We start from the raw sequence: 14,845 nt of genomic DNA, 5'->3' as shown, positions 1-14,845 counted from the left end.
TTTTTGCATTGCTAAGAGTAGCTTGGGAAGAAATGACCATAATAACTTTCACTCAAGTACACAGTTTTAATTAATAATTGTAAATTATTATAAATTCATTAGTATAAATTCATTATTTTAGCTACAAAAGCAAATACAGATTTCCATTTTTAAGGAGGTAAGCTACTGTACAAGGAGTTTATACCATCTAAATTTTCCAATTTTATCTTTTTATGAAAAGCAGGGAAAGCAATTTGCAAATATTTAAAATGTCAAACTAATGGAAGTATAAATGATGAACAACTTGTAAGGCATGCAAAAGGAGGCCATGGTTTGCTATGGGACTATGGAAAAAGAATGAATAATTCATCAGGATAGAATAAATAAGAATATTTCCATGCAGCAGTTGCAGGTTTGTTTATTGATCTACCTGGTAGAAGTTCTTAAAAGATTCATTATTTAGCACAAGCTAGAAAATGTAATATACCCAAAACACTGGAAATACTTTATTTCTGGCTGTGGGACTTCATTGCCAATCAGGGAAGAAAATCCCAAACAAACATGAAAACGGAAAAAAAAAAAGCCCCAATGAATTGCATAATGAAGGGCAGAAATGGAGGTTTCTGTAACACCTGAGAGTGTTGCAGAATGCCTGTAACTGCAGAATTCTTACAGTTATGGAAAGGCACTGCAGCTGTCAGTGACACTGCCCTGCTGCTGTGGCCACGCAGACTCTGAGCCCTCCCTCCTTCCTCTCACAGGTGCAGGGCAGGGGAGATGCAGAAATGAAATGAAAATGTTACTTTTAGGTGTATTTCTTACAAAGCCATTTTATGACAGCAAATGGCTAACAGTTGTAACTTTAACCCTTTTCTCCCTGCATGTTGGAATAGTCATTATTTCCCCCTCCCCCTCTATTTTTAAACTAAATTTGCCATTTTATTTTTTAAAAGATAAATTTTAAAGTGGGAAAGGGTGTCAGCAGCAGGGTAGGGTGCTGTATCCCTGTGGGAGCTCTTCATCCCAAGGACACGTCCCATGGCCAGTGAGGTGGCTCAGCCCAGGGCACTCGGGGATGATGGTGCTGTAATAAAGCCCATCAGTGCCCCTTTAATGAGCTGCTCCTCCTTGGTCGGCCACTGCAGCTCAGGCTCTTTTGGGCATTTGGAGATGCTCAGGCTTTTAACATCATCGATTTTCTCCATCACTGGTGCTGCTGTTGTCATCCTTCATCCAGAAAACCTGCAGAAGTGCATCCAACATGCTCCACTCAGACTGTGCCTGTCGTGGGTTTATTGCATGTTGATGCTTAAAGAGCTTGTATTTCCTTAGAAGAAACCAACAACAACAAAACAAAAAGAAACCAAACCAAACAACAGCAAACCAACAGCTTTTACTCCTGTTTTCCTTCAGAAATGGGTATGATAGCAAAGTAATGATTAGACATGAGTGGCAGTGGCTGGCAGAGCACCAGCTTTTTTGGCCCCAGCTTCCCAGGCTGCTCTGGCTGCTTTGTGGTGGCCTCTCCCTGCATCATCTGTGATTATGATTCCAAAGTGTTTGCTGCATCCAGCTCACCTGGCTGGCTTTCCCTGTCAGCTGCAATTCCACAGTGTTCTAGCACTGATCCTTGAATAGATAATACCCTTTATGAGAGGATTTTTTTTTTGTGAATCAAAGCCTTGCAAAAAGGTTTTGAAAGCCAGCACCTTTTGCAGACTTTATATTTGAGTGATACATTCTGGACTTTTCCAAAGAACATTGAGCTTGGATGCTAAATATCTTACTGCTAGTTGTTCAGAATTTTAATTCTAAAACGCAGCTTAAGCCATTGAAGAAATCTGTGGTGATTAACTGAGTGTTTCCTTTCTGCTTCGTTGAAAAAGGTCATCCCTCCTTTTGTGCCAGTTTTCAGATCTTTCCAGCATTATTCTTTCCTTTCCTAGGTATTGTGCCAAACACCTGGAAATGCAATTTCCAGATCTGCATCTTTAGGGTATGGAGTGTGAGTGCACAATAAATAGAGTGATCATTTAATATCTGTGTGTTCTGCAGGGCAGGCTTTGGCAGGTCATTAGTAACCTGCCAGTGGCTCTGGGAGCATTCTGTGTGCTCCAGTACTTTCACACAAGATTTTGAGCATTTATAGGTGATTCAGCCTCATGCCCTACAGAAACACATTGCAGGAAGGAAGAATGCTAGAAATTAAAAGTAATTGAGGTTCCAACACATGACAACAGAAGCAGTTTGGCTTCTCTTTTCTGTGACAATCTCCTGCGTGTAAATTGCCAGGAGCAATATTCTTTACTCGCTTATTCCAGCTGAAGGATTTGCAAAGGTAACTAATTTCATCCTCTGATTCATTCCTTAGAAATCCCTTTTTTCTCTTCCCTTCCAAAAACATAACCTGAATTCCTCTAATTTGTCATGGTGGTTATTTTTGGGGTTGGTAAAATCTTGAGCATTACCAGCAGAATCATGAGCCTCCCTTCTTGTACTGTTTATAACAGAGCCCTGTTTTGAAGCTTCTTCTTGTTGTGGAAAAATATTACAGGCTGCTGAAATTATCTTTAAAGTGCTTAGAAATTGCTGATAAAATGCATAAATTACTTTCTTTATGCTCTGTGTATATCCTTGTGCATGTGTGAGACTGTTCATACACTTAAGTATGCAAGTTACATTCAAGCAATGCAAGTTACACTACTGGTGCATGTAGAAACACTCAGATACAACATTTTTAAAATATAGTCAACATTTGTCTAATTGGCCTGTGCTATCTCTGGCACCCCTCCTCTCAACACACATTTGTTATTTCAACAAATCATGGTACTTGTATGGACAAAAGGCTAAACACTTTGAATTTACCTTCAGATGAAACAATGGCATAATAACATATCCAGAGAATTACTTTCTGCACTTTGGTCAGGTTTGGGGATTTTTGAGGGGGGGGTTTAATGCCTACCATGCAATGACAAAGGTTTATTCTCCCTTTGTTCTTTTCAGAGTGCTGCAGCAGCTCCCAGCCCAGTGCTAGGAAACATTCCCCCAGGAGATGGCATGCCAGTAGGTCCAGTACCACCGGGGTTTTTTCAGGTATTCAGAAAAAAAATTATCATTACAGGAATTCTAGGATAGAAAATCCTCTGTAATACTGTTTGCAGAAAAGGTCCTGCTCTGAACTATGTCTCACTGTGTGGTGCAATATTTGAGAGTTTATTTTTAAACAGAAGTGGACAGGTGGGAAGGAAGGGACCTGACTGACAAGCATTTAATTTATGAAATAGTACAGAACAAGAAATGGTGCCAGTTTTTTAGCAGATTGAAAATGCCTGAGTACAATATTAAAATAATTTCTTGCAATAATATACATAACATTCCATGGAAATTTTAAAGTCAGAATGTTGTTGGTTGTGTTCAGCTCTGTGCTAAAGCCACGGGCCAGGTTCCTGAGCTTGTGTGGGAATTCAGCCTGAGCAATGCAGAATGTCCCAGTGAGCATTGCCCTGCACCTTGAAGATCTCAGCCCAAGTGCCTAAAAAGTTTAATCAGGGATTAAATCAGGGATGTAATCAGGCATTTACACCTTGTGCTGCTTCTGTTCAGTTTTGTCCTACGTGGAGCTGAACACCCATTTATGACTTTGGGCAGTAACAGCACAGGATACGATGGTGGCAGAAATGACATTTTAGTGCAAGGCCAGCGTGGTGTTTGTGACCTGAGGCTGCACTGCTCCCAGGCTGGGCTTACATCTCCTCCTCGCCAAAACTTGGTTGTTTTCCTCCACACTGGCAAACTGAGGTTTGATTTGTAACACATGAAAAGATACTTGGAAGTGAAGTGGAAAATATCTGGCTGCTGCCAGTCACAAAATTCTCGGGAGCTGGCAGAACTCATTAATTAATTTATTTCTGCTTTTAGTGCTTTGAGCAGCTGGTTAGGGAGGCTCTTTTGCACATAATTTTTGTCTCAATTTTTAGATCATATCAATATTTTGCCTTTATTTTATTTTATTTTATTTTTTTTACTTCAGCCTCCCACTTCAGCTGTGATGTCAGAGGAATTAACTTTTTTTGTTATTGTCTATGACGACTACTAGGATGGGGAAGGGGCACAGATAGGACAAGTGTGTGAAGTACAGAGGAGAGAGTAACTATTTTAAAGGTTGTGCAGAAGGAGGATGTGGGAGTTTTGTTTTTAGAAGCGTGAATAGACTTCTAGCCACTCCAGATCTTTGAAGATGTAAGAAAGACAAGCTGATAGAAAGTTGAGTGCGGGTAAAATCTCATTGTATGCCAGTATCTGGCTTGAGTCTGATCTGAAGCCACAATGACATCCTGCTCTTTTTGCGAGGCCTGAGAGTGAAAAGGAACATTTTTTCAAGACATTGTTAATCCTTGCTGTAGTTGTGTGCCTAAAAATACACGAGTTTGGAAATCAGGTGTGGTAGTGGATGCGCTGATGTGTTCGGGAGCAATCCCAGCAAGGGGAGCTCAGCCAGAATCCAGAGGGTTCCATCCCAGTGAGAGCCTGAGGTGTGAGTGCAGACAGCCCTGCTGCTGCAGTGTTGTCAGGCAGCACTTAGTGCCAGGCTCTGAAACCTTCATCAGAGCTCAGCCTCACCAAGGTCAGCTCGCCTCAAGACAAGAAAATGTGCTGGCAGACAGAGCCTGCGTGTGTGAAACTTGAAAATGGAGGGCTATCATCTGCTGCTGTGAAACACAGGTGAAATCACAGGCAAGAAATGGAAACTCACGGTGAAATCCTCCTCCTTTCGTCATGGGTGCTGCTGTAGACCTGTACCTGAGGCACTTTCTCCATCCTCTCCTGCAATTCTTCTGGTCCCAGGGTAAAACAAACCCCAGAGAACAGGTTCATCTCTCTTGCTCTGAGAGCTGGCTGCCTTTATTCTTCTCCCCCCAGCAGTTTGGAGCCGAGACCTGCCCCTCACTCCTTTATGACAGCAAACAGTTCGTTCTCCAGAGTCAGACCACATGGGCAGAGCTGGAGAGAGGTGCTTGTGTCTATATTTAGTGCACTGAGACTTTGCTCCACAAAGGCCTCGTAACATTTTAATTCCTTTAACCCAAAATTTATCTGGAAGGTCACCCTGGAATGATAAGGGTGCCTGTTGTTGCTTTCAGGGAGTTGTTTGGGTTAGGCTGAGCTGAAGCTGCTGACAGCCAGCACCTGCCAGCTCTGCTTGCAGAACTCAGGGGTCACAAATGATTTGAAGCAATTTCTTCCCTCTTGGTTTTGTACTCCTGTTTTGGATGGGCACCCACAGGGACATAAGCAAAGTGGGGTCACTGCTGCTGCAGTGGGTTCTTACCAGATCAGGGGAATGTCACAGTCCAGGGGGGAAAATGTGTTGGGAATGAAGAAACACCAACAGGCTTTGCTTTTGGTTGGCACTGTTGACCTCTAACATGATTTTTCAGACATTTACTTTTTATAGAACAAAATAAAGATATTTTATTTTTTAAAAATAATGCTGTCTGCTGGTATAGCACTTGGAGGTAGAGAAATACTGGAGAATTGCTGTTTCTCAGACAGTATGTGGCAAAACTCTGCTCTTTGTAAAAGGTTTTCTCATGCAGGTAGAGCGTTAGCACTGATGTTAATTAGCAACCTGTGGCATTTCATGCCTGGTCCACAGAGGTAGAAGTTCTGAGGCCAGCAGCTGAATTTGTCTTGTATCTCTCTGTAGTTGAACTTTAATGCTTCAGTTCAGGTGAGGGATGATGGTCACTGCACTGCTGACTGTCCAGAAAAAATGGCCCAGTGCAGGGAAGGTGGTGGAGTTGTTCCCAGCTATTGTCATCAAATAAATGAGTTTTTTGGGAGTTTTGTTTGTTTGTGGGTTTTCTAGTTTTCAAGAGAAATTGTTTGCAGTGTCAAAAGTCAAATGTGAAAGTCAGTGTTTATGTGGAGTTAGGATGTGCCTCAGTTCCCTCACTGCTGTCTTTGTGTTTGAATGTAACTTTAAGTTCATAGACACATACTTTTTGTCTTCATCTTCTCTCAGACTGAGCAGCAGTGGGACTCTGGAAATAACTCGGTGTGAAACAGAGCCTGAAGCTGCTCTTGGTTCGTTAGCAGCAGCACTTGAATGTGTGGGGCACAATACCTCTGCCGTACAGGACTCTTTAACCCCAAGTATTATAACCCAAACAGCTGCTTTGGGCAACAGAAGTCATGAAACTATACTAGATTGCATACAAGCGAGATGATTTTATTTGTGCATGTCTGAAATGCCCAACCAGCCCCAGCCTGAGTCTGGAAAAGTCTTCTTTTTCCCATCTGTAACATTCTGGACATGGAACTAAGGTGTGAGGAAGGCACTTAGCTACTGTGATAATAAAATAAAGTAATTTGGGACATTTTCTGTGTCATTATTAGACATTTTTAGTCCACTTCATTTGTTAGTTTCTTCATATGGCCAGTCTTGGATATCAGCATGACCTGTGCTCTCTGTCCCTGGTTCTGGAGTCCTGTCTGACCCTGGCATAGTAACTGAGCAACTGAAAGGTTGAATAAGATCATAATAAATAATTACCTCTGGGTCTAATGTTAGTGGATGTATATAATGTCAGCAGCCACAGCTTTACACAAGGCTCTTACAAACTCATTTACAGTGAGTTAAATCTTCCACTTGTGATCAAAGAAGTTCAGGTCATACAATTCAGAGTCTTTGAGCTTTCCACATCCAGTCTTGCAATTGCTGCTCTTCAGGTACTGAGGACCATTTCCATCCCTCTCTTCACTGATGTTTTAAGGCAGCTAAATAATTTGAGAGATGTCACATTTGTGTTTTTGCAGACTGTTTATTTGATCTTTGTGGACAATGTTGTTATTAGTAAGCAAATGAGCGGAGGCCAGAGGGAAGTGTGTTCATTGAGGTGTTTGGAGTTTTTAAACAGAATGTAAACTATTGATTTCACAGGATTTTGTTTGCCTTTTAGTTAAATTTCCAGTTTTAGCACTCCTAAATGCAGAGTTTAGAACAGAGGACCATGGAATGGTTTGGAAGGGACCTTAAAGCCCCTCCTGTTCCAACCCCAGGTCTGGGCAGGGGCACCTTACCTTCACTGGTTCTCCAAGTTACTGACTCCCAGCGCTGCCCAGAGCCTGACCCTGGCTGCTGCTTTTGCACTGCAATTAGGAGAAACTTCAATGTATGTTTAATTAAACCTCAGTTGTCCTCAGCTCCTGTATTCCATGGCTGCCCAAAGGTTTGGCTGTGTGACGAGCGTGACTGCCTTTAGAGGCACTCACCTGGAGACCCTGCTGGCAGCTGTACGGGAAGCAGGTTGTTTTCCAATTGACAGTTCACTTGTTTAATTTGGTAATTCTGTTAAAAGTCAAATTCTAGCACTTGTCTGTACCTTTTCACACATAAGCGAAGCGCCCGTTCTTTTAAACACATTCTTTTTTTCAACACATTTGTTAAAATCTCTTCAAGTTCAACTTACCACTAAACATTATTTCTGTGGTGCCTGTATTTTCTAAAGGGCTTTTCAAGTGGTTGGCTTCGTTCACCAACTTCAGATCACCAGATAAACTTGGAATGGCATGGGAGAGAAGTGTCGACACCATGTTCGAAATACAAATGTTACATATTCCTCTTATATAAAGGGGGAAAAAAAACCCAACCCAAACCCAGCCCTGAAAAGTTATGTGAGCTTGCCTTGCCATCTAGTGGCAGCTGCTCCTGCTCTTTTTAGCTCAATACATATTATTCTCAAGTATTATTTTTAGCCTTGTTTGCCATAGTAGAGCTGACCTAATGCTTCAGGAGAGTGTTATTACAGTAAGGCACATGAGCAGAAAGGACTTTTATTTTCCTGCCCAGCCTTACTATTTGAGATATAAATACATATCTCAAACAGTAAGGCTGGGCAGGAAAATAAATAAATAAATATGTATATATAAACATTTATATTTATTATATATGAATGCATTACAAATATATGTCTACCATATGTAAATAAATATAAATCAAAATTTATCACCTAGTTAAGTGAGAATAAGCAAAGTCAGCAAATTAAAAATTAGTAACATGCATCTCCTGCATTTTGAGGCAGAAATGGTGAACTATGTACAGATGGAAAGAAAATGGATTTGTAAGGTGTAGTGTAAGGCTGTAAAATATCTCTGTAATGTAATATTTTAGTTCGTAGTTAATACTGACCATATTTACAGTGAAGTCATGGCATGACACATTGTTAAAAAATAGAGTTTGTATTCCAGAGCAAATAAATGCAGCATTTGGTTAAAGCAGTTAAAGGAAGGAAGACGAGGAGGGAGGAATCCCTCAGCACCTCTTTAAAGCCATTTTGGAATGAATCTTCCACTGGGGGTTACTATTTGTGCAGGGAATGAGGAATCCCAGTTCCAGCTGTAGAATGGCACAGCTGGAGCCAGAGGAAGTGCTGTGGCTCAGCCTGCTCTGTGCAGAACCAGCACCTGTATCTCTGCCTGTCTAAAATAAAGTTTTGTTTCCTTTTAAACCCCTTTGAACTCTTTCAGCTCTCCCCTTAATGCTCACACAGTCTCCAGGTTTTCCAGAGTTTCTCCGTATTTTATCTCCCCACTTCCTGCAGCCTCACCTCGTTATCTGTCCCAGGATCCATCACACTCCCGCTGTGTTCCCCATTTTTGCAGCATTGACTTTTCTGTGCAACTGAGGTGGTTACAAACTGTAGCAGAACAGCAGAATTAGCTGTATTTGGCACGTGTCCACACCCAGCCTCAATTCCAGTGCAGCAAGTGGGGCAATTGCAGATGAAGGAGTGAAAAGTTAAAGATTCCGAGCAGGGCAGACATAGGGAAGTGCCAGAAGCTTGAGAACCATCCTGGGTTGTGAAAACGTGGTGATGGAAGAATGAAACGTCACCAGAGCTGCACATGCAGCGTGTGAGCAAAGATAGCAGCTTTGGTAGCCTTGAGAAACTTTGAAAATGGATTTTAAAGGGGACTTTTTTCCCCTTTATATAATTTGTATAATTCATGTTGGTAGGAAGAACTTTACTGTATTTTTGGAATCTCCATGGTTTGTCGATGCACCCACCCCAGTAGAGCAGTCTGGGAATCTTCAAATTCATAAAATGATAGGTCTAATTCTTTGCAGAATTGGCATATGTGCCTTTTTGTCCTCAGCGGTATCACACTGCATTTTTAAATATTCCATTTTTAAAAATTACTTTAACTGGTTGCACTATGTGAGAGGGTATTATCATCTAGAAAGATCTATAAGTAGTTTGTGTTTTTCTCCTGTTTGGGTTCCTTTCCCTAAATACCAGCAATAAAGTCAACTTCTAAAAAGTGAAGTTATCCAGAACCTGCTGGCCTCAATAATCCCACCCTGCAGATGTGGAAATGCTTTTACTGCTCGTAACTGTTGGAACAAATTAAAACTGCTCAGTTTGAGGAGCTAATCAGCTGTTCCAAAGAGTCAGCCATGTATCATCATCAGGTTCATCAATCTGGGGAAAATGCTTTCAGTCATCTGTCTGGATGATGTCTAAATTCTAAAAACACAGGGATTTTTATTTTTGAGGGTTTTTAAGGTGTTACATCTCGAATGTTTTGGCTTGTCGTGTTTGAAATACTCTGTTTTCCCTTCTATTTGCATTTAATAAAATTAATGTAAAAACTGTTTACCTGGTTTAAAATTCATCTAAGTAATGCTTTTTATAAAATTTTAATTTCTTTCAAAAATTCCTTTAAGCATTATGTGCAGAACTTAGCAATTTTCTGTCCCAGTTATGAAATCTTGAGCTTCAGATAATGATGTTCCCCACAAAGTGACATAAATGTAATAACAATACAATTCCTACAGATCATCTAAAAGCAGATCTGGCTGTCAGCATCTCAGAGAGAGATGCCTAGCTGGGGACCAGAGGTTTTGTTTGGGGCTTTTCTGATTCTTTGTTTCTTTCTTTCTTTCTGTTAAGTACAGAATTGTTTCTTCATTTTTCTATACCATACAAGGTGTGTGTTACAGTGTCCTTCCATATGATGTCCTTGACCAGGGATAAAACACTAAATTTATTTAAAAAGCTGGTATTGCTGTAACTTGGAATTCTGGATAGGGAGGGAGCTCTTCAATTGAGGGAAAAAAACAACCACTTTTGCTCTGTATTATGAATTAAATCAGACCTCTTACTGGTGCTATTTTTAAGTTGTCAGTCTGCTCTTAGAAAACCATAAATACAGGAATTATTTTTTAGGGATCTTTCCCTGAAGCACAGAGATGAACTTGCTCACGGAAATAGGTTTGTTCATCAGGAAAGGCCAATATAGAGAGAACTCCTCTCTCAGTGCTGAGAATAACACATTTTTATATGAAATACCATAAATAAAATCAGCTGTTTTGGTTTGCGCTGGTAAACTGCAAGATGGGCAGTGTACAACCCAAATTTCATCTCCTAAATACTTCAGAAAAAAAATAATTTTGTGTTCGGTCCCAGTTAAGACTAAAATGTGTTAATGAAGAGTGTCCTGAAACTTGAGTGATTTGTTACTGCTGAGAGAGATGCCACCAAAAAAAAATCACAGAGGAAACTGAAAAATGAAAAGTAATGAAATGAAAAATGAATTGCAGGCTAACTCAGATAAATTCAATTCACACATATTTAATGGTTCCCCATGGTCCTCCTAGGAGGGCAGACCCCCTTCGATTTGGGAATGGAAGACGTAGGTGTAAAACACCTCTAGAGTGTTTCCTAAAACACTGGAGTCTTAAAGAGATATATTGAAATATTATTTTCCCTTACAGGAAAATGAAATAAAAATGGCCAGCAGTCTTATTTTTAATATTTTGGATACTAATACTAGTAATACATAGCAGTAAGTGATGCCAAACCTTTTAGCCCAGAGTAGAGTTTGGAAACAAAAAAGGTGAAGATGAATGGTATTTTACACAGAATGTGTAACTGGGCGACTGATTTTTAATCAGAGACGAGAGCAAAGATTTTTGATTTGTTTCACTTGTGATCATGTAGAACTTTTAAATGGATAGATGGAAAGATTGGGTCATTTTCAGAATTACAAGAGGAAGTGTGATCTTTGTCTCTTGCAGCTTGAACTGTTTTCCAGTACTTGCACCTCAAGTAGCAGCACAATTAATTTAAGATCACTTGTAGTGTGTACAAATAAGGTCTGTGGTTCCATTTTCAGCTGCTAGGATAAGTGGTGTTTATGTTTGTGCTGTAGGTGGCTGAGTTATAAAAATCAATTGTTTGCTATTTAGGTTTTCTCCACACCAAGTGTGAAGTTGTGTCTCACCATGTGATTTTTGTTAGTGATCAATATCAATTGAGTCTCAATAGGATTTGAAATATTCAGGATTACTTCTCTGGACTAGTCATTGTTGTAAGTTTTGCAAATTTATGTGAGACAAAGTGTGATTGATAAATGCAAAGGTATGAGTTAAAAGCAGGATAAAAATGTCAGTGCAAGAAGCCTGTATCTGGAAGGAAGTAAATTACACTCCCAGCTTTGGGAAGTAAATTTAAAGAAGCAATAGATTTATTCAAATATGTCATGCCTAGTAGAGCACCACCCTCTGAATTCCTTATTTCACCGCTATTAGGTGGAAGTGAAAACTAATCCACATCACATTTTAGAGTCTCCTGGACAGCTAAAAAAGAGAGTTAGAATTGCATGGCTGGCAGAGAAACATCCCAGCCTCTGTGCCTTTATGGCATCAGCTTCCTTGTGGATACTTTCTGTAAAATCACATTTTCTGGCACCAAAATGTGGGTAGTGAGGGCCTTGTGCTTCAACATTGCTCTCTCAAGGACTTTCCCACTGAGAAAACTTATTTTCTGTTGTGTTGAGAACTGAGAAAAACAGGAATTTTCAATATTTTGATGTTACACATCTCAGACTTGCATTAAACACACAGGTTAAGAGACACCCTTTGCTCTCCCTGTACACAGCTGGGTTATTCTTGAGCAGAGGGATAACAAAAAAGTGCTACAATTTCTGGCACCATCATTCAAGTTCCTGAACTCGCCCTTCTTTAAAATACTTTTAACAATTCAACATGAAATGTTGCTGTAAGAGAAGGAAGCTTATTAAATTTAACATTTCACATCTTGATTTTATTTTGTGTCATCTCTTATTATTCTAGTATTCTAATAAATTCCTCCTTTTAGGTTTCTGACCTTTTTTTTTTAACCTTCACTGTAATTTGTTAAATGCAAATATTCTACAGTGACTACACAAAAGATTTTTCCTTTCTGGCTTCTTTTTCACCCAGTTTAGTAGAAGGTTCTTCCTTTGCTCTCTGCTGCAGGATGGCAGCCTTCAGGATCCTTTTTGTGATACCAAATTAGTGAATTTCATACCTGTGGGTAGGAATTACAATAGATTGCTGTCAACAGATGTTGGTGGAATCTCCATCTCAGCTGTGGCTTAGATCTGGCTTGCTTGCCTGTTACTGTGTTTTACTCATTTTTGGTTTTTTTTTTGTTCGTTTATTTGTTTTTTTTTTTTTGTTTGCTGGTTGGGTTTGATTGGGATTTGTTTTGAGTTTGGGGGTTTCCCTCCTTTTTTTGTGTGGTTGGTCATTTCTTTTTATCTTGTTTTTTGGTTTAGGTTTGAGGGATTTTGGAGGAGGTTTGGTTTTGTTTGTATGGGTTGTTTTTTTAATTGGGTTGGGTTCCATGTGTCCTTTGTTTCTTTTTGGTTTGTTTTTTGTTGTTTGTTTGGTTGCTGGTGTTTTGCTGGTTTTTTTGGGTTTTGCTGGTGGTTGTTGTTGTTTGGGGTTTGGTTGGGGGTTTCTGTTTGGGTTTTTGGATGTTCTTTTGTTTGTTGTTATTGTTGTTGGGGTTTTGTTTGTTTGTTTTGGAGTGGGTTTTTTATGCTTTTCCCAGCACCTTATCATGTCTGCCAGTCCTTGAACTTCCATTGGAGAAGTTGATTTTAGCCCTTTTGCCTTCTTCCTTCCCCTTGGCTAAAGTTGCTTTGGCTAAAGTTGCAGTTGGCTGCATTATTGGGTATTTTTCCAGCTTAAACCCAATACAGATAAAGAGTCTGTCTTCCTGAAAATTCAGTGTGAGCATCCATCTAAGGTGCATTTAAAATGCTGAATTTTGTGTTCTTGATTTTTCAGACAAGGCTGAGACAACAGGCAGAAATGTCCAAGTCTTCAGCATGCAAACATTTTATTTTCACCTTGAGAAACAAGATCTGAGTGCCCAATCCAGGGTGTGTGGGCACTGGCTTTAATTCAGTAGCAGTATTCTGAGCCCAGTAAGTTCAGGAGTGTTTGTGCTGCAAGAGAAGGAGAAGAAATTGTTGAGGAGAGAGGGATGCCTGCTGTAAGAAACAGAAGCCCACAGTGGTTCTTCCCTAATGAGCATTCCAGCAACTCCTAATAAAATAAAAAGGGTAGAAAATGAAAGTAAAACTAGTTCAGAGACTAAATGTCAGGTATTCTGGAAATGACAAGGGAACTGGTGAATAAACACATGACACAAAGTTCCTGCTGTGTGAGTTTGTGTCTTTCAGAATCCAGTGCTCAATAATGTGTGTGTGTATTTTAAAACTACTCTCACTGTCATGAAAAGCTGAGAGTATTTAATCTGTTTTCATTAAAACGTTGGACACAACTTCTTTGTTCTCTGGAAACATCTTGGTGGAACCTTTTAGTGGACAAGCGAAATATTGGTAGTGGAGAGGGAGAAGTTCAGTCATTGACACAAAAATGAGAATATTTAAGTTTGTAATGGTAAAATTTTTGTGGTAAACCAAACCAGGAACTACGTGAAATCTGCTTGTCACTGATTGCAGTTCTACCTGGGTGTAGGGGGAAACAGAGATACATGAATATTTACAGTACATGAGCCTCGTAAGCTTGGAAGGAGCAGGTTTTTTATTACTATTACGTAATATTCGTATAACACTTCAGATTTCCTTTTTTTTGCACTGCACAGATGTAAATAAAGTCGAGTTTCATTTGCTGGAGGAGACAAGTCAAACCCAGGGTCCTCACTGGAGTGGCTGCATTTGGTTGACCTTTGTGGGAATGGTTGAAATTCTAATTTCCTGATACTTGTACTGTTTCACAGGGGCCTCACCCCATGCACAGCCCTTTCTCTTTCTTATCAGAGGTTCTCACCATCAGAGAGTGCACAAAGGATCCTCCCTCCTCTACAGCACATCAAGTAATTTATTAATCTATTCACAATTGTTATTGAACTTTCTTCTCCAGTTTGTAAACCCTCTGTACTTTAAATTGCTTTCTAGCAGTACTTTGAGAGCATGTTTATGTAGGTTACATTACTCCAGCTTTCATCTGATTCCAGGATGTGAAAGGTTTCATTAATTTATTGATGTAAGATCACAGGAAAAATTCCAGTAGTAATTATTGGTAAAATAATTGCAGTTTCTCTTCTAGCTATTGCTAGTCTAAATCAGTCTTTTTGTCCCTGTGCTCAGTCACAGCATACTTTTATCTCTTCATTTCTTCTGGAGCTGTAGGTACTCCTGCTTGCCAAAGCCATCCTCTTCATCTTCTGTTTAGTCAGATATTTATGCCTTTTTCCTGTAGATTTGCCACTCATCCTTTTAGATTTCTAGGCTATTGCCACATTTTGGGGTGGAACGAGCAGGGAAGTTAAATGCTTTTGCTGCCAATACCACTTGATTATTTGGGGGCCTGACCTTGTTTGAGAGCTGTGAGGTAGCTCAGGAGTAGCCAAGAGCCACCAGAAGCTCACAAAGTGTGGATGGTGTGCCAGATTTGGGTATAAATTGAGGTGGGAGAGAGGAGAGCCAGTGTGTGAACAGGGAGGGATGGCAGGAGTGCAGCACTGAATTGATATGGCAGCTGAAACCAGCAAAATTCTAAATA

General features: G+C 40.0%; 1 protein-coding gene across 2 annotated transcripts in view; it reads left to right on the top strand.

Annotated features, from left to right (window-relative positions):
• SSBP2 (single stranded DNA binding protein 2) overlaps positions 1-14,845 on the top strand; it is a 136,535-nt gene that overhangs the window by 88,661 nt on the left and 33,029 nt on the right. Inside the window, exon 5 of one of the 2 annotated variants that reach the window (XM_005529451.3) lies at positions 2,983-3,072. The exons of the other annotated variant lie outside the window; for it this stretch is intronic. Coding sequence (XP_005529508.1) covers positions 2,983-3,072 — 90 coding nt within the window. The remainder of the gene's footprint in view (positions 1-2,982; positions 3,073-14,845) is intronic. 2 annotated transcript variants of the gene reach the window in all.

This window comes from Pseudopodoces humilis, chromosome 4 (assembly GCF_049639895.1).
Source record: "Pseudopodoces humilis isolate 2021_Gansu_Grassland_sample_001 chromosome 4, ASM4963989v1, whole genome shotgun sequence".
Classification (NCBI taxonomy): Eukaryota; Metazoa; Chordata; class Aves; order Passeriformes; family Paridae; genus Pseudopodoces; species Pseudopodoces humilis.
This window is presented reverse-complemented; position numbering and strand designations above follow the sequence as displayed.